Genomic DNA, 25876 nt, shown 5'->3' on the forward strand with positions numbered 1-25876 from the left:
GACCTTGTCTCTATTACACTGTCATTTTTTCTTTTTCTTTATTTTGATATATATTTTCCAACCATTTTGTTTACATTTATATGTCCATGTTTGTTTATTTTGTAGTGGGTTTCGTGTTTATATAAAAAGTACGACTCAGCACTACCAAATTGTCACATTGTTCCTCTCCTCTTGTTCTGAAGACGGCTACACCTGCATCAACAGACAACGTTTTTTGTGCTTTGCCTGATTCCTCCTGGTGCTATTAGCCGAAACATATGTCGACTCTCACAAAACCAAACCTAAGACATCTAATAGGTTTTTTCTCCATGTGATAGAGCTGTAATCAAACAATGCTCTACCTTTAATTGTCTGATGTTGTACATTTAGTGCTTATATAACACCTTCTGTTCTCACGTACTAACCCCACAAGATTTTACGTACATATTAGACTATTCAACTTTGGCAACAAAAAATGATTTGCTGTAGTCAGATTGTATATTGCCCTTTCTTTTTAACAGAATTTATAGATTGATTTTAGTGTGATTAAAAATAAAATTAGTTTTGTTATTATTTAGGGGATAGAGGTTGTACATGTTATATCAGCCTCTATCATTTCTTTGGTGCTTGAGAAATCCTTGTTTGTGTGTGGAGGAAGGTATGCCTTGTTTGGCATAATATAGCATTTCGCGGGACAGGCTTGATCACAATGTCCCAATGTTAATGCATATGTACAGGAAAGGATGAAAACCCCAGACAATACCGGAACAGGAAGGTACAGATACATCACAACCAGGACGTCACAAATGACCCAGAGACTGCAGAATCTGGACATGAGACATGAACCTCAGAGTACACCGGCAGAAAGCAACAATTGAACCAGTGATCTGACAAGTGGAATGCAGCAATAGACTGCAGGGTTCGAAATTGAGGGGAGCTAGGAGCTATTTAGCTCCTGCTTCTGGCACAGTAGAGCCTGGCTAGCTTGAAACCAACAGTTAGCAGGACATACTGTGGCTCATAGGGCCAATTGGTGCTTTCCAGACATTAAGTTTGAGTATTTGAAAATGTTAATAAACAAGAGTTAGAACACATATGATATACATTTCTCCAGCATGGGGTCTGGCATGGATTCACATGCTCATGAATATTCCCCATCGTCAGGCTGGGAATCCTCAGTAAAGAAAAAATCTGTTTCAGTTTCGTTTCTAAACTGTCTTTCTACTAGTAACGAATCACTGGTCTCTGGGTCATACTGCCCCCAGCCAATGACTGCCCTCTACCTAAGCCCCTCCTCTGGCACCCATCTTCAGATTTTTACCGCACGTTCAAGTGTTGGTATCCTCGTGCTATAGTTCTCAAGCTTTTACTGCATTTTGCGATTCTCTGAAGAGTTTACTCTTATTATTTTTTGGTCAATCGAGCCTCAAGCTCCACCTATTCTACTTCCGATCAACGGGGACAAGTTTTGAAATTTTCTACGCCCCTCAAGTGCGAATTTTTGTCGAGTTTTCGCTTCTTGGAGGATTCCGGAAGATCTTTGAGGCCTACCCCGTGTGGACATGGCCCAGGACAAAAGAAACACGATGCCTGGATCCAAGCTGTTCAGGAGCTGCCCTGGATGCGGATTACAGAATATCTTCAAGGAAGATGAGCACTCTCGGTGCCTTTACTGCCTTCACAATGACAAATCGCACGTGAAGAAGGACTGTGCGTTTTGTAAGAATATGTCCGAACGGACAATGAAGGATCGTTCAGTTCGACTCACCAACTGGCTGGAGGGGAAAAGCCCAGCAGCAGGAGAGAAGAAGAGGAAGTCCGAGCGGTCTTCTAAGACCTTTGAGGGCGCTCCTGCGACAGTGGCCCAACAAAAGGCAAAGCACCGCGAGTCCGCGGGCACCGGTAGCGCCGATGGTTCGGGCTCCTTGGCTGCCAGGTAGGGCGCGCCATCAACCACGAGCCAACGCTCTGGTTCGGTGAAGAGGAAGTCAGAGAACCAGGGTAAGCTTCGGGTGAAGCCCCGGTCGATCCTGACGGCGGCAGAAGGGGAGCGAGGCAGCGACCCTCCCCCAAGGTGAAAGCCTCAGGCGCGCCCAAAATCGCGAAAGCCCTGATTCACCCGGCTAAGGCCTTGATTGAAGGAGTCGTGGCAGCCCTGGCAAAGCCTGTGGAGGCTACCCCAGTGGAGACGACGTCCAGGCCTAGAGTTTCCCTGCCACCCCAGAGGGAATACTCTTTTCAGCCTATCAATAAGACCCCCATGAAACCTGGGGTGGAGAAAAAGGGGGGGGCACGGTAGCCATAATGGACACGTATACCACCTCTGAAGATGAGCTGGTTGGCGTTGCAAAGATCCTGGACAAGAAGTTCAAGGAAGTCCGGTCCTACGGGAGGGATCCCGACGAGGCGGATGTAGAAAGCAACAGTGGAGCGGACGAGAAGCCGCAGATCGTGGAGGAGACAGAGGACCCTACTCCACAGCCGTCGCTCCCATCCCAACCGGTGCCTATGCCACAGGACAACTCAGGAGCAATCTTGATGGCTATCTAGGCCCTGTGTACGGAGATAAGGACAAGGTTGCCCTTAACCCCAGCGGACGATCCAGCTGCACCTGGACCGTCTTGAAGCCCACCGAACAAGCAGAGGCGAATCCTTCCTCCCCCTCCTTTCCAGCCCTCACCTCCTTCTCCACCGAGGGATGAGACGGGAACGGAGACGGCGACGACGGGGACGGAAGACGACGGTGGTGACGACGGGATGGATCTCCCATCACCTCCTGCCGGGCCTCCCCCCGATGAAATTGGCTCTTTCCGCTTCATTGTCACCAGGGCGTCGGAGCTCTACCAACTTTGTCCTGAAGAACAGAAAAAGGGTTTCCTCTACCAGCGACAGGAGGCCAAGAGGAAGACTGTCCTTTCAGTACCGTCCTCTCAGTACCGTTATTAGATGACACGTGGGACGAAGGACTGTCGCTACTCAAAAACCCATCCACGGCGCCTGCGAAGAGCTACCGGTATGAGAAGAAGTACTGGGTCCCAGATTCCGCCCAATGTGCCTCAGAGCTCAGCCGTCCCCGGATTCGGTGGTCTCCGGCGCCCAAGAAGAAATCGGCAGGGGCGACGGGATCAACTTCCACTTCCCCACCTGACGGTGAGGGGAAGAAGCTGGATGCCATGCGGCGACGGGTCATCTTGTCAGCGGCGACGACCATCAAAGCGGCCAATGCCCTCGCAATCTGGCGCGCTAAGACAGGGAGCTGTGGTTCAAGATCGCTCCCCTCCTGGATTTCCTCCCAGATGACAAGAGGGCAGAAGCCCTTGAAATCCTGCAGGAAGGCGAGGTGGCTTCCGACCACGCCATCACGGTGGCTACGGACATCGCCGATACCGGCTTTCGCCAAATGGGCAACAGCGTTTGCCTTCACCGGCGTGGTTGGTTTAAGGCCACCGATTTCCGTCAGGACGTGCAGACCAGGGTACTAGACATGCCCTTCGACGGGAACAACCTGTTCGGCGAGGCAGTGGACAAGTCACTGCAGGCCATCGAGACGGACACTGAGACGGCCCGGGCCTTGGGTTCTCTCCATCAGCGATGGCCGCCCTTTCAGACCTTCGGAGGCAAGTCTCAAGGCGCTTCCAAAGGATTTGGTGGCAGTTCCTCGTCGTATTGCCAAGCGGCCCGTTCATCGTCGCAGGAGGCCTACAAAGGCCGCAGCAAGGCTGGAGGACGTCGTCGTTGCCAAGGAGGCCAAGGTGCCAAGGCCTCGGGGAAGCAGAATTGAACCGGCCGCAGCATCGGGCCCCCACCGAAACACCCCGGTGGGAGGCCGGCTGGTAAAATTCCTCAGCATGTGGGAGTCCATTTCCACCGATCGTTGGGTGTTGGACGCGCTGGCCCGCGGGCACACTCTGGAATTCCAAGGAAAGTGTCCCGCCTACCACCTGTGGCCAGGAAGGAAAACCACATCCCACAGCTACTTCTGGAGGTATGAATAATGCTGAAAAAGGGTGCGATAGAATTCGTCCCGAAGAGGCTCTGGGGCTCCGGAGTGTACTCACGGTACTTCCTCGTCCGAAAGAAGACTGGCGGTTGGCGACCCATCCTGGACCTTCGTCGTCTAAACAAGTACATCAAGTTCCAGAAATTCTGGATGGTCACCCTCCAGCACGTACTGGAACAGCTAGAGGAAGGCGACTTTCTACGTCACTGGACTTGGAGGATGCCTACATCCACATCCCCATTCTCAAAGGACATCGAAAGTTCCTACGATTCGTGGTCCAAGGGCGACACTATCAGTTCAAGGCCCTTCCCTTCGGACTGAAGTCAGCACCCAGGGTCTTCACCAAGTGCCTGGCACCAGTGGCGGATCCACGTCTACCCCTAGCTGGACGATTGGCTCATCCGAGCAAAGTCAAGGGAACTCGCCGTCGATCACACAGCGAAGACCGTCCAACTGCTCACGGAAATCCCACTTGGTACCGTCGCAAGACGCCCTTGTTCCTGGGAGCCAGACTCGACACAGTGGCGCGATTGGCTTTGCCGTCAGATGAAAGGACGAAAGCCATCTTGGGCAAGGTACAACGGCTGTTGACCATGGACATGGCCAGGGTAAGGTCCATCAAGTCCCTACTCGGCATGATGTCCTTGTGCATCTACCTCGTGCGCCTATGCAGGTTGCGGATGCGTCTGCTGCAGGAGTTCCTCGACGCCCGTTGAATGCAAGCGGCGGCAGCTTCGAAGACAGGACCTCACTCAACGAGACTTTCCGCTAAGCGATCTGGTGATGGGGCACCCGCGCGCATCTAGAGGCGGGCATGGACCTCCAGACCCGGCACATCAGGAAATGGTGACGACGGACGCCTCCCTGGAAGGATGGGGAGCGCACACCAGAGATCTCCACGCAAGAGGCCTTTGGCTCCCAGAGGAGAGGTCACTACACATCAACGTCCTGGAGCTCTGGGCCCTCAGGTCGTTCCTTCCGTCCCTCAAGGGCAAGGTGGTGAGGGTCTGCATCGACAACACCACCACGATGTTCTACATCAGGAAGCAGGGGGGCACCAGATCCCCAGCCCTATCCAAGGAAGCGCAGGATCTGTGGTACTGGACCATTGCCCAAGGGATGTCCCTGGTGCCCTTCCATCTGGCAGCAATAAAGAACACCACCGCCGACTCACTCAGCAAGGAGCTGCGTTCGTGCCACGAGTGGGAACTTCGGCAGGATCAAGTGGATCTCCTATTCCGACAATGGGGCAATGCCCAGATCGACCTATTTGCGATGGCGACGAACGCCAAGTGCCGTGGGTTCGCGAGCAGGTTTCCCCAGCCGGGGAGCATGGGCGATGCCTTCTCATTCCCTGGGACGGCCTGTTCCTGTATGCGTTCCCCCGTTGCCGTTGCTGCTGCGACTCATCAGTCAACTCAGACGGTCCCGGTGCAGGATGATCCTCGTCGCACCGACGTGGCAGAGGCGAATCTGGTTCCCGGACCTTCTGGACATATCCCGGATCTTCCTCGACATGTCAGTGTCTCCCCCCCGGTCAAACTTCCGATGGACGTGGATCTTCTCGCCAGGGAAGGAGGCGCCATCCTCCATCAAGACCCAGGATCGCTGAACCTGCAGGCCTGGCTCCTGCAGCACTAGAGTTCGAAGGGTACGATATCCCGGCGGACTGCAAGGAGGTGTTTGCAAAGGCCAGGGCGTCCTCGACTCTCAAGTGCTATGGACACAAATGGAAGAGGTTCTCTGTCTGGTGCCGTACACAGAAGATTAACCCTCTGCGGATTACAGCCCCTCAAGTGCTGCCGTACTTGCTATCGCTGGCCAAGGCGGGGCTGGCCCATGCCTCCATCAATATCCATCTGGCGGCTATCTCCGCTTCACCAGAACTCCAGGGCGGTTATCTCTGTGGTCTCATCGCCTGGTGAAGGAGTTCATGAAAGGACTGTTTCGATCGTTCCCGCCGGTGAAGGTTCTGGCCCTGGCGTGAGAGCTCAACGTGGTGCTGACCAGGCTCATGGGGCCGCCATTCGAGCCACTGCATTCGGCACCATTGAAGTTCCTGTCGTGGAAGACAGCGTTTCTTGTGGCCATCACCTCTGCACGACGAGTGGGAGAGATCCAGGCCCTCTCCTGTAAACCTCCATACCTGACATTTCACAAGTCGAGGGTAGTGCTGAGGACGCACCCCTCCTTCATGCCCAAGGTGCTGTCGGACTTCCATCTCAACGAGCCCTTGGTGTTACCTTTTTTCTTCCCGTCGCCTTCGTCGCCGGCTGAGAGAACTTTGCACTCGCTGGATGTGGTTAGAGCGCTGAAGTTCTACGTGGACCGCACAAAGAGTGTTCGGGAAGACATCACAGCTGTTTGTAAACTTTGGACCTGTGAACCAAGGGAAGGCCCTCTCGAAGGCTTCTATTTCCAGATGGCTCTCCGGCTGCATCATGCACTATCACCGGTTGGCAAACCAACTGTTGCCCGGCCGTCCGAGAGCCCATTCATCAGAGCGATCGCTGCTACCACAGCGTTCTTGTCTGGTATGCCCCTGCTGGACATCTGCAGGGCTGCTATGTGGAGGTCGACGCACACCTTCACGAGATTCTACTGCGTCAACCGGGATTCCAGGAAGGAGTCCAGAGTCGGCCAGGCAGTGCTGCGCAACCTGTTCTCTTGAAGGTGAGCCTGGTGAGGAGGTAAGAGATGCTTAATGTTGAGTTGTTGAAATGCTTAATGTTGAGCCTTGCCACCTCCCGTGGTTGTGCATGTGTGTACTGCTATGTATTCTTGTATTCATGAGCATGTGAATCCATGCCAGACCCCATGCTGGAGAAGGCACAAGTTACGTACCTGTAACTGTTGTTCTCCAGCATGGGTCTGGCATGGATTCACATGCAAACCCTCCCTCCTATCCCTCTGCGGCTCTTCTCTTGGTCCTACTGCCACTTTATGTGCTACCACATCTGAAGATGGCTGCCAGAGGAGGGGCTTAGGTAGAGGGCAGTCATTGTCTGGGGGCAGTATGACCCAGAGACCAGTGATTTGTTACTAGTAGAAAGTTCAGAAACAAAACTGAAACTGATTTTTTCTTTACCAAGGATTCCCGGCCTGACGACGGGGAATATTCATGAGCATGTGAATCCATGCCAGACCCATGCTGGAGAACAACAGTTACAGGTAAGTAACTTGTTCCTTAAACACAGTGGTTCATACAATATGGACAAAAGGTTAAAGGAGCATCTCTGGTAGCTCCGGGTTCCCCTGTGGTAGCTCCTGCCTACAGGGTGATGCCCGACACATAGGAGCTGGTTTTAGCTCCTGCTCATCGAATCTCAATTTTGAACCCTGAGACTGATTGTTTGAGAATCCAGAATCCTCCAATTGTGCCTTAGCATACCATTCAAAATTCAAAACCTTCTCTCCCTGTAAATTGCATGAACATCAGATCCCCTGTGGTGGCACACGTTATCATATTGCACATTTATCTGACAGGCTTTAGTTACTTCGGATTCATCAGGAACCCATTTGGACAGATTTTACAGTTTTCAAAAAGCATATAATTGCCACGATTCCATATCACAGTTAAACGGATATAAGCGTTCTCAAAATACATCCCACTACATTATGGCATCATTGTAAAAAGATACATTTTAAAATAATTAATATAAAATATATTCTGTATTACAGTCCAGCAAGAAGTTAGAAAGTTTTATTATTTTCACATTCTTATATGGCAATCGGAGGTCCTGATGAGTCGGTGACCCAGAAAGTTGGGTATGGTTGGGGCACAATTCATATGAAATGCACCCCTTACATTGCATAGGGTCTGGCCAAGACCCAATAGCCTGTAAAATGTATTTTCCCTTAAAGAAATTAGAAATATTTATTGCCCAGACTTCTCCTCAGAGATAAACAACTTCTGGGGTGTAGCAGTTTGTAACTAGCCCGTACATGCTTGTTTATTCTTCAGCACAGGCTAAATATTCCTGGATTAGAAATGGTGAGGATTTGTTGAGCAAATGGGCAGTGGATTGCGGTGAGGCTCTTAACAGTCACCCAGTCAAGTTTGCCCTCAAAATTGGAGTCACCCAGTTAGAATACACTGAAACGATGAAGCGAATTAGCAAATTAGCTTTTATGAAATTTCTTGTAGCCTCTCATCAGAACTTAAATTGAGGAAAGTATTACTATAAAAAAGCCTGAGGTCCGCAGAGCATCGGATGATTCTCCTTATGATGCGTTTGAATATGTTACCATTGACGTCCCAATGAACTGGCTCATGGGTATTAAGGACCTGATTTACAAAAATGTTTTTCAGTGGGAAATACCAATTGGAAAAGGCCTTGAAAATCGTCCCCACAGAGTATCCTACTCAGCAGAAGGCATCAGGAACTAGCTATTTTGATGAACTGATAATGTAAACTTAGGGGTCAAGGACAAAAATTGAATGTTTTGTCAGAGCAGAGGGAAAGACATTCTGCGTAAGTTAACACTGTGTCACTAGTGCGTTAAAAACACCTGACTGTAGCTCAGAGTCAGCATAGGCTAGAGAAAATTCACTGGAGTAATAGAAGACATGCACTCTTTAGAAGAAAGGATTACAAGAGATAGTGGGATGGAGGTAAGAAGTTTGGGACACAAACTCAGGAGGTGTTTAAACCGCCAACTCCTTCGAATACTTGTATAATTTGACAAACGTTTGTAAAACCTTGGTGTCTACCCAGATCATGACCTAAGTATGAAGACCTAAAACAGTACTGACACAAGAGTAGGTTTTCTTTTAGCCACGTGCATGAAATCCTCCTGTTCAATTCTCTAGACATCACACTGGTCTAGTGGGCACCTTCATCAGTGTCAAAGTAGACTCTGAGAATATGATCTCTAGTGGCATCATGAAGTATCAACTGGATTGACACCCAACTAGTTCAAAAGGATGTTCACTGCCTTGTCAGCTTGAAGACAAGAAATCCTGTTGCTCCCTTGTAGATTCTTTACAATTTACAGGATCATGCTTAACGTCATATGTTTGCCAATTAAATGCGTCTCTGGTTTTGTTCTTCTGTGAATAATGCAATGCAACTTATGGCCTCCATTTAGGATTTCCTGACAGTCTCTGATGGTATGAATTCTCTAAGTATGTGCGCTTTTTATGGGCTTGTTATAGAGCTGCCTGTTCACTCTGTGCTCGAGGATCTTATGGTCTTTGTGTCAGGCTGTTGTAGGTGCAATTGTGGAACATGGTTGCCCCTTGCGCTATGAATTGGTGCATTTCATTATCATTGCATTCGGCTATGATCTGCATGTTTAATTTTCGCGCAGAGCTGCCCCAGAATGTACGATGTGCGTCTTTTCTTGTTGTTTGTATTAGGTTTTGATAGGTGCTTACCATGGCCTCATTTAATCTATGCTACTGAGTGGACGATTTGCATCTCCTAACTTGTGTTTGCTCTGGCCTAGGAACAGAGACATATTATACATGTGGAAATTGGTACACATCTCTAGCTTGGAGCTGTTGGTCTTTCAGGAGCAGTTCATCCCTTCAGGGGCAGGAGAGAGACTGTGGAGAGTGTACTGGCACAGCTTACTCTCTGATGTAAAGAGGTCGAGCATTGAAGTTCACTGCTCCCACTACAGGGGCTAGACAACTTCCCTTCTACTCACGTTTCCTAAAAATCTTTATGTGCACAATCTATCTTAATGAATGTTGTTTTACGTCTATGGAAAACTACCTTATTGTGATGCTCTATACACAGAAAGAGGTGGCGGTGTAACTCCTGACCTCATATCCATGCCAGATGACCACAAAAACTGTTCGTTTTGCTCACTCCATGAAACTGGCACTTCTAGAGACATATAAAGGCTCCTTACTAGGAAGGGCCATCGAGGCACTGTTACACAATGAAAGCATCATGAGTGAAGGCCAGGAGGGTAAGGCAGCATTTAAAGCCAACACCAACATGTGTATGCAGAACAGCCATTGTGTACTTGACAGATCTTATGTCAGGCTGGTTCAGAGAAAATCAATCCTGTTCCTTTTTTCTTGTATGTTCTGGAGTATCATGTTGCTCCTGTGTCGTCCTGAACTTTGCCCAAAGGTCAAAAGCTAAACATCCACATAGGAGGAGCATACTCACACGTGCCTGCTCGGTACGCATCACAATCAATTTCTGTATGATGCACTGGTATGTTGAACAACCATTTTATGCCTGATAGACAACTGTAATTGCAGTTTGTCGACACTGCTTGTGGTTTGTCAAAGTTGAGAAGGGATTCCTAACGTGAAATTGTGTTGGTCTTAGGCCACCCTGTTTGGTTTTGCAGGGATAGAAAGGGGTGGGCCATACTGATTGGTTAATATATTGTGCTCATTGTGGTACAAAGGACATTGGGCTACCAAATTGATTTACTTAATTTTTGCACTCAGTACAAAATATGTTATTATGCATTTGAGTTAGAATGGCTGGAGTTCCATCAGACCAAACAATCCCACACCTGCCCCCTCACCTTCAGTCTGCTTAACCACAAAAATGGTGATAAAACCAGACTATTCATGACTGAGTATGAAAGTTGGATGCTGTTTTTTGCATTGCAGTTGGACGGCGATAGTCCAGAGGTGGATAGATCTGTAGGAAAATCAGGACATTTCCGATAGTCCGGCTCTACTCAAAGGCCAATTGTGGTTGGACCTAAACCACATGTCTGGCCTGTGACTGTCTCTCACCAGATCCGATGGTTAGGTGAAGAATCAGCCTATTGAAATTGTCATTGATGGCTTGTGGATTGGATAATAGTAAGTGGGCCAAAAATGACCAGGTTGAAACCCTTCAGACTGAAACCTTAGAGCTCATAGAGGGGTGAGTGAGGTTTTTTAGGAATCAGGCTGTGTCTCAGTACAAGAATCAGTTATAATGTAGAAGCAAGAATGACTTTCTACACCGAGGTAAACCATGATGAGCTAATCCCCACCTCTCAACTGCCAACTGCCAACTGATACACAACGCAGACCTTGTCCTCTCATTGTGATTCTCAATGCTAAATATCGCCATGCCATTCTAACCCTTTTCCGTCGGCTTTGGGCGCAGGGTGAAATTGAATGACATATTACATTTGCCACAAAACTGCCTCTGCTTCCTGTTCTGCTTAGGGGGACATGCCATTTTATGGCTTCATCAGGACTTCTAATTATTTATCCTTTTCCTAATTACTGCTCCAGATTTTCGTTGAGTTATGTTTATGCATGACATGTTGACACACTGTTTTATGGTTGATTTTGGAGTTACCGACCAATCCACATCTACAGATAAGGTTTGGACCCCATGATTCTTGCACTGATCTAAGGTACACACATTTTTTCAAGTTTTCATGTAAACGATTTAATCCGTGATTTAGGTTTAAATCCTTTACATGAAAACATGAAAAAATGTGTGTTCCTTATTATCAGCGCAAGAATTACGGGGTCCAACCCTTTCATGTTAAAACAAGAGGTGTAGGCAACGCCTCTCTCTCCCGTAAACTTGCTGCTAATTCAATTTACCAAAACTTAAACAAACTGTATACCTAATGACCCAGTGCTGCGTGAGTTGATTCTGCCTCTAGTGCCCACTTTCGCCTGGTCACATCTACATGAACCAAGAGCTTCAGATAACTCTTCTTCATCTGTAGGCTGGGTTTATTAATAAACCCTTCCTAAGAATTCCATTGTGTAAATGGGTCCAGTGTGGCTGTGGTACCTGGTGACCACACAAGAGGCGCTGACTTTGATGACTCCTTTACTGTATCACACTTTGACTGAGATGGCCGTGTGTACAAGACGTCGATGGGGACCTTTTCTTATAGACCCATGTTGAGTGTTCCATTTGAACCGAGAAGGACCCCTCTGGCACACTATATGCTCACCTTGATTGCTGCACTCTGAAGACTTTTGGTAGCTTCACAGCTGCTGACCTTCTCCCCCCGGGTCCACCTCTGGTTCAGCAGCTCACCCCGGAACTCATTCTCTGCGGATAGAGGGAAAGAAAACATAGGTAAGAGAATGGATGGACAAAACCTGAAAACCACCACTTCTCCATAATCTTAGCCCAATAGTCATTATAATTTCGTAAGGCAGTCATGCTGCTGATAATAATTCATATTTTGACGTAGTATTTCTATAGCATTTCTGCCCCACCCTACCAGCACTGAATGAATGTTTCTATCATTCCACTGGTACTGACGCAATCAAGCTCAAAAAAATAAAAGATCGTCTGAACCTTACAGTGATTTAAACCTCTCTCCTCCAGGTTGCCTACATAGTTCAGCGGCAGTCGCTTAACCGACGTACCTGTCGAAACACTTTTAAAAAATATTAAACAATGTAACTTTATTCACTTTTCCAAAATTACAGTATACTGAATAGAGAACTAGAAGAAAAAATACCAGTCGCAACACTTTTTTATAGACTGCACTTTTCAGAAAAAGTTAACATAAGGAATAGGACAACATGCTTGGCTAGAAGGAACAGGGCTACTCCCTTCATATTGGCCAGGAGGCAGGTGTAAGATTTTAATGTGCTTATTTTGGTGGATAACTTTTGCATTTGCCACAATGTGGCACTACTTATATCATATGGTTTCTGTGATGGAACACTTAACACACCACAAACCGATTCCTTGGTCTTGTTTCCACTCAATTAAAATAACGTATTTTATCTACTACAGAACGATCACAGACTCAAAAGAGCATATTGGTATTTAAACCAATGGCCACAGCCACAATTTGATGAAGTGTGTTCTTAATCCGCAGAGCTATTGCACCCTTCTTGAAGGTGGCAACTTTCACCGGACATTTTTTCAAAATATCTTAATCCTCGTTACTCGCTTCTGGAAATCTGATATGAAAGTGCACTTCTGTTCTCTGACACAGCTGCGCTCTCATCTGAGAGCCCAATAATCTAATTTCATGCATGTTGATGGATTCGTGGTACAATGGATGCAGCTGGCCCCACTTTATGACTGCAATTCCAAAGCTGGTCACCTGATGGAATATGTCTCTTTCCATTTCCTTTATTTCACATGCGGTGTGAAGCGGGCGGTTGCCATAGTCTATCAGCACCAATGGCAGGCTATAAAGGTAGAACATACAGCCCCAACTGTGCCATGGAGCCCAGCTGCAGCCCTCAAATAAGCGACGGGCCAGCTACACATTTAGATTCGCAGCATCCAGCTAGTTTTGTGTATATATTTATATACACACACACAGGGGTAAAAATTCACATTTGCTAGCTTCTAGCCTGACGTAAAAAGTCACTCACCACCTCAATTCTATACACATAAACAGCCCACCATTTCTTACTTGCCAAAAGTCAATTATCACTAGCCAATGGTTATTGGTGAGTGCAAATGTTGCACCATATATATATATGTATGATCTCATGGGATGAGCAACAGGGTTAACTCAGAGCTAAAATTGTCATCAGCTTGCACACCCGCCGAATGTAATTTTTTTTTGCAAAGAATTGGATCATCTTAATTTCACTGAATTTCAAGTGTTATGTTATGCTATATCTTCTCCACAGCCCACTTACCATGACCAGTGGCCACAGCCACTTTCTACTCACCAACAATTAATAGGAAAGACCATGGCCCCTCTCCCCCGCATGAGTAAATAACCTGCTCCCAACATATTCTTCAGTCATGGCCAGTGGCTATAGCCTTCATCCGTGACCACTGTCCATGTTGAAACAATTAACTAGATGCCACCAGCCATGGCAGATTAACAGGCTATGGCTGTGGCCCAAGTGCCCTATACTAGTCAATAACCTGATCCCACTGGGCATGGGATTTGGCTTGGGACACTGGCCCCACTGCCACAATTAGGCTAAAGATCTATGGTGCCCTTCCCTGGCATTTGGCCATAGCCTGTGGTCCATCCCCCTCATATTTTTCCTGCTTCTTTCACTTTTGCATTAATTACCATGTCAGTGCCTCGTGTTGCCACAATAATCATTCCCATGGCAACGCAACATTGTGTGAGTACTGCAGTACTGCAATAATGCGCAAAAGCCCAAAAATGTAAAAGTCTTACCCGTCCACACTCCCCTCTCATGATCATCCCTCTTCCTTTTCAGGTTCTGCCGCCTCGCCTGCACTGTATAGATCCCTCTAGACCCTCTCCTATTATCCATTTTCCAGGGCTCTTTCCTGTGGCACATTTTGTTTCTGACAGTGTCTTTTGGTGTTCTCATGGGAATTCAATGGGAGTCCTGCAACAAGTCAAAAACGATGTGACTCAAAACAGGCTCTCCAGGTCTCCCCGTGGACATCTCACTATTTTGTCCCCGTACAGCTTCCACCACTATCCTGATGTGAAACCACCCCTTTCATTTTGAGGCCTTTTGTGTTTTATATTTTTGGGGGATTACTTGCATCGAACCAAAGAAATGGTGTCTTCTCATTTCTAAACAGCCTCAGTGTTGTACAGCACCATGGGTGATATATAAAGATGTTTTAGGACAGCTCTTTCTCTGTCAAATGTTTTAAACACTACTAAATGGATTTACACTAAACCAAAAAGCAATATCTGTGATGTGTTGTACCCAACTTGTTTCTTATTTGGTGCAAATCTGACTAGCGTTTTTTGCTGTGCTCGTTTTCAATGGAAGCACCTTTTTCTCTACGGGACAATTAATGGTAATTGACAGAAAACAGATTTTTATTCTTTGCTTAATACATTTTGAACTGTCCCAAATTTTTCATTTTTGGAGGGCATGCCATAAATGTTATTAGGGTGTGTCAGAGAGCCTAGCCTGTTCTTAGACACCAATCCCTGTTTGCGAGATTGTTGCAAAGGAAACACACTAGCAAGGAAAGAAGTCAGGAAAGCTATCATCTGCATTGAAGGTCTGGCCCAGGAGGCAGGATTCAAACCACATTTGTGAGCAAACTGTGTAATAATTGCGATTCCTTTAATGCCACGTTCCTTCTAGGGTCAGGCAGCAGTTCAGCTCTGTTCTGCATTGGGCTTTAATTATGATGTTTGTACCTGTATTTTTTTACTGTATGTTTGTGTATATTGACCAAGCCTTGGGGTTTAGTGGACATTGGCCATAATCAATGATTTTGGTTGTTGAAAGGGATTGTGATCCTCATGTATTAGCTACACCTGTACACCTACAGTATAGTTTCCGTCCACGGTACTGTCTCCCAATATTCAGTACTAGAGTTGATTGACCTCAGAAGATTAAAATACTGAGCCACAACATGCCTTTATATCACTTCCATGTTATGGACAAATATCTGCAGCAGATGCATTCTCTCGCTAAGCAGTGTTGCCAGGCGAGCGATTGCAAAATGTCATGTAATGGTGTGAATATCAGGGAGTATGTTCCTTCTCTTAAAAGAGACCTGCAAATTATGTTAAGCGTTACCCACATAGTGGTCTAACAGAAACGAGGCTTGCCTGGAGAGAGGCGTATGGTGCTTCTTCCCCTGGTATCCAGAACTTGGTATGTGAGGGGACATAAAAGGGCAGAAGAGAACGGGAAAGGGTAAAGTAGAACCAGAGAAGGAATTTTACCACTAATCCCGGGCTTTCACTTTTACTTCAACTATTTCTCTATTTTTTATTTTTCCCTGGGTTGGCTTTCAATCTGTACAGTTTCATTGTTAGCTTCATTAATGTTGTCATGCTTTTATTTTTCCTTTCTTGAGTTCTCTTTCGCTTATACATTTCCTCCCAATTTCCTCTTCCTGTGCATCATATCCATTCGATTCTATTTTGTCCCTGTCTACTGAGCACTTCCTCACTTCACTTATTTCTCTAATCTTTTTCTCTAATCCTTTTCTCTTTTTTCATTCTTTTGTCTCCATTTGTTTCTTACCATATGTCTCTCGAAGGCCTGCATTCTTTCATCCCTTAACTTCCTTTTTCACACATTCATTCTTTCCACACTTTCACTCACTAGCTGTCTTTTGTCTGTCCCTTCCTTTTTCCTTTCTTCCCTTTCTCTCTTCACAGGCTCACTCTTGTAAATTAAGTATAATTCACTCTTAATCTTATTGAGCCCTTCTGTCCCTCCAGGTATCTCTTTACTACCCTTTTCTTTTCACACTTCCTCTGTTGCCTTTCTCTTTATCATTATAATGATCTCTCACATACTTTCCCCTTCTCTCTCTCTATCAATATCTGCCTATGTGTATTTCTTATATATGCTTCCTCAGCCGTCCCGCCGAACCTTCTCTTCTTTTCTCCCCTATTTTAAAACGAGTTCTCTGTCTTGGAGCCCATTTAGTCTTCTGACTGACGGGTCCACACAGATGAAGGGTGATTTGTTTGCGAGAACTGCAGCCCTTTGCAGTCTCTCTAACGACGTGCATGGTCCAGATCCGCAGTGCCACGTTTCTAAATATCGCCTCACGTGGCTGGAGATTTCCTCAACTCCAAATCAATTTCGGCACCAGTTCTATTAAACCAATTAAAATGCCATCACGTACAATTGGAAAAAGAAATGTTTTCCGCTTGTTTCCAGCAAATGGATTCTCTTCCACTTGGCGGAACGCTGGCCTCCCCGGCCTTGCGGAATGTGCAAAAATGTGGTTCTTGGTATGTTTTTCATGAAGGCCATGCTGTTATTGACAGAGAAGTCAATTAGTTCATGATTGGACTTGCGCAGCACAGGCTTCCTGGCTAAAGTCAAACTAGACATGGGAACCCGTGAACGTGCCCAAAAGTGACCCACGACAATTGCCGGTTGCTTGGGGACTCCTGAATCCGAATGCAAACTCCTATTGGGATTCAGGTGCATGACTGCCCATGCTAATTAAATAAGTTTTGCTAAGTCTGGTGTGCGTCTGGGATGAGACTTTTCGGAGATGATTCTCCCAAACTTTGGGAGGCTTGATAATATTCAAATCACGTGGAAATGCAGGAGACTGCACATTTTTTCAGAAAACCTTGACCAGCTCTGTTCTGAAAGGCCACCAATATCGAGTTATCCTAAGCACCTCCCTTTAAATCCTTGTGCCTCAGTCATTCAATTATCGGAACTATCATGACACTTCGGCCACAACTCTGAATGAACCTTGATTGAACATTAGAAACAAGCCTTTCTAAGGAGTCATTCAATCACTGCAAGATGTTGCCTTGGGACCAGCTGACCATCTGCAGGAAGAGGCTAGGTTGTAACCTAAAGTTGTTCACTCGTCCTTCTTGAGCCCCACTAAGGTCTTCAATATCCTGTATTTAATTTTCTTTGAGAAGTGACGTTTTTCTGTCGTTTCCCCATGCGTATTAGTGGATGACCAGGGTGGTGGGTCTGTGATATTTAATACAAGGTTCTGCAGGGTAACTGTAGACGTTTAGGCACTGCAAAGTGGCAGCATAGCGATTTGTTGGCACTTTAAAAACGGTTACATTAATTATGATTTGCTGTCTTTTCATGTGCAGTCCCCAGCACAGGCACTCAGGAATTGCATTATTCAGTAACTCGAAAATAAGATGTTTCGACTAATTTTCCTGTAACTATCTTAAATAAAGCAAATCATTTTGCTTTCAGAAAAAAAGTTAAAGATTCTTCTTCAACACCCACTCTTCCTACCTGGAAGTACCTTTAAGTGATTCACTTCATTAACTTAGGCCAATATGCAGATACGCATTTCAGCCGTATTTGTATGTTCACCTACTACACAGTGAACTTCCAGAACTGGAAACAAAGTGCTTCTATTTATAGTTTGCTTTCTTAATAGGGATCACTGCTGTAGTTTTGCAGTTTAGTAGCGCTGTAAATTACTATTACCTAACTAATAGTGCACACTTTACTAGCCTCAGAGTTGACCCTGTTGTTATTCAAACCAGTGGCTTGCAAGTTGCACAAAGAATCAGCAGATACATGAACTCACTGATCCCTTGTACTAAATTAAGCGTGTTCTAACAGCTCTTCATACAGAGATTTGGAGTTTTCAAACCCCGCCACTGTCTTTGAAAGACTGCTAGGAGTAGGGCCTAACAAGGCTCAAACATGTTTGGGCTAGCTTGCGTTCCCATTCTGAGGGAAGGTGGCCTTCTAGTATGGGGGCTAAACTGCTCCTGACTGGAGGGATCAAGACTGATTTGCAAATGGGTGACCCTCTTTTGTATTGGTGCAGTCATGACAAATAGAATTGAATGGAATGATATCCCCGAGATATTTACGACTGCTCATGAAAGACTGCATCAACCATTTTTATTTTTCATGGTTTTGCCACGTCAGATACTGTGGGGCCAACTTTGTATCAACCCTTTAGGCCTTTTGGAAGCTATGGCTTGGCTTGTCCAGATACCTACCACAATCCTTTTAGTACAAGTTACCTCTGCATATAAGGCAATGCAAATATCGCAGAATTGGTACACCTTTGCAGCAATTGTGCGGTTTCTGCTTCAGACACTAGAGTAGTCTTTCCAGTCACTACTTAAATAGTAGAATTCGATATTTACATACCAGTTCATGCCAGTGTCCTTTGGCTTCTAAGCACTGTGATCACAGGCATAATTATTACCCAACACTATTGTATTTAATGGCTCAACATTGGGTGGATGAAGGGCGGAATTGGCTCTCCCAGAGGTTACTTACCTATGTGACCTCAGGTAGCATGTAGAACTCTGAGTGAGCACTTAACTTGCAGAGCTGTCTTACCAGCTTATTGTCTTAAATCTTAAGTTTGGAACGTAGCTGCTGAAGCATGGTGCACCTTCAAGTGCCAGCAGAAAGGTTTGAATCGGTGAGGGATGGGTGCAAACCTTCAATAAACAGTCTGCAAATAATTCATATAAAGAACAAATTAAAATGTCATCAAAAGCTTTGGGTCAGTGACACCAGGGAGGGAAGCATTACTCATTCTCTTTACACCATGTAGCACCACAAGGATCGCACTATATTTGGCTATGAGGCAAGAACTAAGAAGTTATGGATGCAATTTTGATCTTCTGCGAAGTGACTTACTTTGGTTTGATAGACAGGTTTCTTTCAGTTTGTTTCTTGTCCTGAGTTGCTAGATTAATGGAGAACATGGCTTCTCCCTCTTGATAGAGGCAATTACAGACACCATTGAAAACAATACTGACAACTGGTTAAAAAGCCTTGGTCACATGTATTCCTGTCGAAACAAAGTAATATTTATTTTCTCCCATTATATTGTGATGTTAGCACTTTTAATGGTGGGATGGCTGTGTGCCTACCCTACTCCACGCATGGCAGCTGTTGTTAAGGTGCAATAGACAACGTGGTGGGGATCACGTCTGTGACAGACTGCAGCCCCCTCTTCACATGAAGTCCAGTGGGAAACCTAATCTTTAACTTCAAGGCTAGTTGTCCACTCCTAGATCCATAACACTTCAAACTCACAACTTGGAGTGATGAATGATCAATGTTGCACCCATTTGTCACTCAAGTAAGCCAAGAACTTGAGCTTCATTCTCTATTTAAAGGCTTCATCCTTGACTCATCCTTGACTCAAGAACAAAATGCTTTGTTCCCTTAGTTTGATTCTCTCACTGTGAAGTATAATTTTTGGAATCTCCCTTTTCGGGGTGTGCAAACAACATACTCTCTTCATCTTTAACAGCATGTCAAGATGTGATGCCTTTTGTACAGTAAATATTTCTGAATTTAAGCCTTGATACAAAATGTTAATCTTCCACCAATTAGCGTCATCTTAGATGCCAATATCTTCCCCACAACGCAAGAGCTTCATCGTCATCCTAATAGCTTCATCTTTGATTCACGTTTTTTTATATATGACCCATCTGATATTATGTCGACCAAAAGTCTTCATTTTTGAACCAAGAGCTTCAAACGCAGTGTATGGACTTCATCCTCCTCGAGCAAAGAGCTTCACCCTGGATGCCAGTACCTTATCCTCCATCTAAAAATATAATCCTCTAACCTAGGCCTTCATCTTCAACCCTAGTGCTCCTTCTGCATCCTAGCACTGCTCTCCTTGAAGCCTGGCCTTCATTCCTTATCAAAACTTCATCTTTGAATGAACAGATTCAACCCTGTCCTAGGATCTTAATGCTGGATTTAAGGCCTTCATCCTTGACCCAAAAGCCTCATCCTTGATCCAAACCCAATGATGTCCTCCTGAAAGCAAGAGTTTAATCCTCATCCCAAGACCTTCACATTTAACCAGCAAGCCTGATACTGATTTGATTTGATGTTGGTTTTATACAGTGCTCAATTACCCAAAGGTCCTTTGGTGCAGAGATTGAAGGCGTACAGATTAAGTAACAAGAGGAGAGGAAGATTTTTAAAACCATTATAAAGGTTCACAGGAAGGAGTGTTTATCTGTGAAGACACTATATTAAAGTACATTTGAGGATAGCCGTAATGTAATCCTCATTAGAGGAACATGAAGGATCATTCTGCAGGCAGGTATGTTTTCCCTCAATACTAACTTCACTTTTAGCAGGTCGCGTGGTATTTTGGATGGACACTTGTCAGCCCTGTTTAGTCTCAAATCTGTGACCACTGTTTTCCCGTAGTTGTCTACAGCAGGAAGTTAGCCCATTGAGCGCCAGTATCAATATTGTGTAGATTGCTTGAATCCTCCAGAACTAGTATTTGCTAGGGGTTCACCTTAAAGCGCTGCAAGCAAGCAGCTCAGAAATGCTTAAATCCATACACGGACATGCTTTTCCATCAATCTCCCTTTCCGTTTCAGTGCTTGCTACTTTCTGCCGAACAAGCTAAATTAAAGCATTGAGTTTCTTTAAGTAAATCCTGTGAAACCATGAAAAAGACTGTCTGCATCCTGCTTTTCGCTCTACATACATCCCTTTAATGGAGGACTCTGCATTGGTCACTATCCATTAGAAAGCACAAAATAAATACAATGGTGTACCTTCTAGAAGTCAACTCCTCTTGAATGTGCCTCAGTGAGTGTCTATAATACCTTCAGTGGTGCTCTGGGAAATAGGGTATTTTCGCTAAAGCCAATAGTCTTGGGGGTGGGCAGTGGGCACTGAATAGTGCCAACAAGGAGACACGTGAGATACATCTTCATTTGGGCCACAGTTTTATTAAACAATAATAAACGACTTATTGAATATCAGTAGGTATGTGTATGAATGCAGTCTCAAAGAGGCTGATATCCACTTCACCACAACATACTGTGCTAGCTTCCATTTCCACTTCTGGCAGGGCTGAACGTCTGGCCCTGCCGAAAGTACGAGTTGTCGCTCAGCTAGCCCATTAAGGGGCAGGCTAACTCTGACCAGATTCTAGTGGGCTTTTAGAGGCCCCGGCCTCTTGGGGAATCTACCTATTTTCCTATCTGCGTGTGCGCCTCTGACTATTCTAGTCTTATCACAAAGTAGCCACAGCTCAATTAAAGGTGGCTGGCACATTGCCCGATGTGGATAAGTGGCCAGATGAAGCATATAACCAATTGGCATTACGGTTGTGAACAGGAAAGACCCCATCTTCAGTTGAGGCTCAGTGCTCACGGTGATTAGTTGAAACAACTGATAGAATATGTCAGTCAGTGGTCACTGGTTATCTGTTAAGATGTATGAACTGAGGGAGGCGCCAACTTCCTTAACCACTGTGGCAAGCTACGTATGAGGCTAATCCAATGCATTTGCATTCTATAGTGGGACAGGGGGCAAACATTCAAGTTGCAAGCTACAAGCAGCCCTACAAATTCTATACATACACACAGCACACCCTTTCTTACTCGCAAAGAACTTGGCAATATCTAGTGGTGAGTGCAAATTGTCCACCCTGATTGGGCTATTGGGGTGTTTGTCTGGGTGGTTTAAAATATGATTTGAGGTCTTTGTTAGGGCAGAATTACATTTAGAGAGTTATTTTCCCTGAATTGGAGGGTCCCCTGCTTTTTGTTTTTCTGGATTCTTTGGTTTTTGACTCCCCTGTATCTCCCAGCTGGGCGTAATCCAAAGCCTGACTGTCAGTGTGACTCCTTCTTTATGTGCTCCACCTTAAGTGTACTTATGATTCCGAAGCCAGGGGTACCTCACAGTGCCCTAGAGAGAGTACTGTCTTTTTGTTAGATATGTGGCTGGGCTGGCTGTGACTTTTTCACCTACATAATATAGTTTCACTAGATGGAATTCATTTTACCTGGATGGGTCCTTTTTGACCCCCTATCCATTCACCACAATGGAAGTTGTCTTTGTTTGCCTTGAAGACCTGAGGGGTCCCATCTCTTCTCGCTTTTGTGCATCTAAGAAGAAGTGTCCATTTTGGGCCACTGGAAGACTTTATCCCAGGATAGGCAGTCTGAAACTAGTTCTGACTGGCATTTGAAGATGCCTGTCTGGGATACTTTGGGTTCATTCCTATGTGTGAGAGACATTTTCAGAATGCATGGTGTGTTTGTAGGGATGGTCTGCCATTGGCTGACCACCTCCTGTTTGAATGATTCTTGGGGGGTTCACTCACTGCCTCGTGAGTGGAGAAAAGCATATACCTTCACCCACTCTCTTGTCTCCTGCTGAAACTCTGTACCTGCATTCTTGGAAGGCCTGCTGCTCGAGGAAGGACTGAAACTCTGCATCGGCATCCTTTGACACCTCCAAATATTTGACAGTGAAGCTCCCACTCTGCAGAAGACCAGGAGGCACCCTCTGTGGTGCTCCCTTGTCCTGACTGCGAACAAATTAATCACAGTTCCTCCTCTAAGGCCTTGTCTCCCCAAAGCTCCTGACCATGCCTGCATCGACCGCCAGAGAAGCAGGTGCCAGGACTACAAAGACACTCCCAGCGGAACCAACAGCAAATCTTCATCACAAGACATCAGAAACGTGCCCTAGTTCCGCCCCCCACCCCCACACTGGAAAGTGCCACGCCCACCAACCCTGCAAATTCACCTTCATGGTCCTTGCGTGGCTGGCTACTCTGCAGTATGACTTCCTCAGCTTTTCTTTAATCATGGTTCTTCCTTGAGTTCCCTCTAAGCCAACCCCATCCTCATACGCCAAATCCTGTGCCCGAGGACGACATGGGATCCCTGCATCGACAACTATGGCTACTGCAGCCAAACCATTTTCTTCTCCTCTTGCTCTGACCCTCGATCTGGGAATAATCAAATCTTCAATACTTGTCCTTTCCAAAGGTCTTTCATGGATGTGTCATCGTTGGAATGCTCAGTGGTCGCTGAACAACAGTCAAAGCAACTGCCTCTGGAAACTACCAATGCCGCCGGCAGAACTGCTTTTTCAGCCCCTGGGTATTACTCTGCTGACTCTCCGACGGAGCAGGCAGGTCTTTTGTTTGTGCATTTCTTGATTCCTGCACCTCTTCTTCATCCTCAAAGGTCTCCAGTATGATTCACTGCACAGTAATTCCAGAAAAATATCCTTGGGATACTTTTACAAAAAGATAACTCTTTCTCTCCCAAGAATGCCCAAAATCCACACTACTGGTCTCCCTTGGTCTCTCTTAAACTTGCATGCCTAGACATGAACACTGTTTACATACATGTTACTGCATTTTAATTTCACGGAAGGGCTCAAAATAACTCTTCTTAAAACTATTTCTACTTACCGGATACATTGTGGCATCTTTTATTTTACAAAGCTTGCTCACCTGTAAGTGTAGTAATTTCTCTCGTTGCCTTTTTTTACATAAACATTATATTTTGTATATAAAATATAGTTTGTAGACATTCTCTCATTGGGTATTAATGAAAATTGTGTATGGTACTTGTTAACCACCCCACTCAACCGCCTGAGAGTTGGGCCTAGACGGCTCTTGTCATGACTACCACTTGGAGAGTCTGGTGAGCTTGAGGGAATAACTCAAGAGAATTACAAAGGGAGGGCAGTATCGAAGTCAGGGTGATGCGCTTCAAGACTCTGACAACATGGCTTAAGGCACAGATCAGAAGCTCCAATGAAGAGGATCACTCTTCTCCCTACCTATCCTATGGGCAAATTTTGGGGTGAAACTACTTTGTGGACAGGGCCTACTGCAATGGAGGCACTTGTACCCAGTGCTCTGTCACTGGAGGTAACATATTCAAGTGCTCTCTGCAAACCTTTCTGCCTGGGAAGGGCAGGAGAAATGCGTCACCTTGTCACAGAGACCCTGTACTGAATCTCTCAGTGACTGCAAAGCCCAGAAAGCATCCCAAAGCCTGCTTAATGCCTTAAGAAGCTTTTTGAGACAGTGTGGGTGCGATTGACTCAGTTTGAACTTCTACAGCAGGACCTGCTACCTGCTGTGCTGACTTTGGCCAAGAACAGAATACTTTTCTGCTCCTCAAGCCATACAGATGCCACCTTGACCGATTGAAGCAGATCTCCTTGACTTGACCTAATCACCGACTCAACTGCTTTTAAAAAACGGACTCGTAAGTGTTTCATCCGCTTTCATAATACAACAGAGTCTTCATCTTCACCCAACTTGTGCGCCAACTCGACCTGTTGGAAGCCATTAACTTGGTAATCTCAAACACCAATGCGACGCAGTAAAAGTATTGGATAGTTGCCGACTCGACCCACCGGAGGACATTAACTGGACCAGTCTCAAACACCTATTCAATCTGTCCTTGCTTCAAACTGTCTCAACGCTGTTGCCATTGGGTGAATGCGACTCGACCGTCTCGACGCCGGCTTGACTGCAGTAAAGCACCTAGAAGTCTGGCTCGAAGCGCTTGTGCTACAAAGTCAAGCACAAAAGGTATTTGAAGAGTCCCTGTATCTCTGATCCACATTAAAGGGCCCTAGTGACTTTTAAGCGCCCCTTCTCTACCTTTTGAAAGACATATTCTTTAACACTGACATTTGCTGCTGAAATTTCTTGCCTGAGCACCCTACTCTACAAACCCAAAGTGATCCTTTATTCTGAAAGTCTACTTCTCTGTTTTTTCACAATGTTTTTGTCTTTATTTTTGTTAATTTTATAGAACCTTGGCTTGACGTACTTTGATTTTGGTACGGTAGTCCTATTGTTGTTTGGATTGTTTCTGTACTAATTTACACCCCAAACCCTCCACTAAAGAGTATAGCCTGCCCTCATCCAACATTACCAAAATCAAAGGAGGTATGCCTGCCGGGCTGGGCCCATTTCACCTTTTTGATTGGGAACACTACTGGCTTAGTAGTAGTGTGGGGCTGAGTAGGCGCTTTAGCCACTACTCATCCCTGTCCACCTGCAGAGCAGAAGTCATTTCGTCAAAATGCAGAACAAATTCTGTTTTGAGTTCTTTTTAGCGGGTGTTGTGGAGGTCCCAACGCACACATTCTGTAATTGCATAGGAATGAATGAGGAACTGGGCCGATCAGAGAGACACCAAAGATGAGAAGAGGTAAGGCGCTCAGATAAATCACAGAGACTGGTGCTTAGGCAATAAAAAAGCTTTGTGGGCTAGTGCACCTGACAGGAATATCTGCATACAACCTGCTAGTAACAGGTTTAAAAGGCAGTTGGGCTTGCTCAACCTTCCAACCTTCAAAGGTCAATGAAATTAATGCACTTAACAGCACCATGAATTCACGTTATTGTAGCAGCAAGCACTATGTAAAAAATAAATCTATGGAAGCATGTTGCAGGTTCGGAAAGCTGCTTGGTTCTGGCATTTGTCCTCCCACCAGTCAGGACTTCCTTTCCCCAGACATGTGCCCACTTTTTGTCGGCGAACTCCTGAAAAAGCTATGTTTCAGCTCGGGGCCTTCATTTTACAAACCTCTGTATTCTGATATGTTATTTGGCTCAATTGATTCTAATGAAATAAACCAAGACTGCAACTCCCAAAATACACTTGGCGTTCGGTGAAAGCATGCAAGTCTGTAACTCTTGGATCTGCAAACCCTGGCACACAGCTACTTGTTGTGGACAGGCTTTCAGTACATGATACTTAGAAGGATATAACCTCGTCTCCATCTGCTCCCTGCGCAACACCATCTGTTTCCGTAACCGCAGGAGC

At 45.7% G+C, this 25876-nt stretch overlaps 1 protein-coding gene across 8 annotated transcripts in view; it reads right to left on the reverse strand.

The window, feature by feature from the left end:
* MYT1 (myelin transcription factor 1) overlaps nucleotides 1–25876 on the reverse strand; it is a 180111-nt gene that overhangs the window by 99019 nt on the left and 55216 nt on the right. For all 8 annotated transcript variants that reach the window (XM_069650825.1, XM_069650832.1, XM_069650827.1 and 5 more), the window contains exon 2: nucleotides 11870–11970. In XM_069650825.1, coding sequence (XP_069506926.1) covers nucleotides 11870–11970 — 101 coding nt within the window. The remainder of the gene's footprint in view (nucleotides 1–11869; nucleotides 11971–25876) is intronic.

Source organism: Ambystoma mexicanum, chromosome 3p, assembly GCF_040938575.1.
Source record: "Ambystoma mexicanum isolate Mex_15411 chromosome 3p, UKY_AmexF1_1, whole genome shotgun sequence".
NCBI lineage: Eukaryota > Metazoa > Chordata > Amphibia > Caudata > Ambystomatidae > Ambystoma > Ambystoma mexicanum.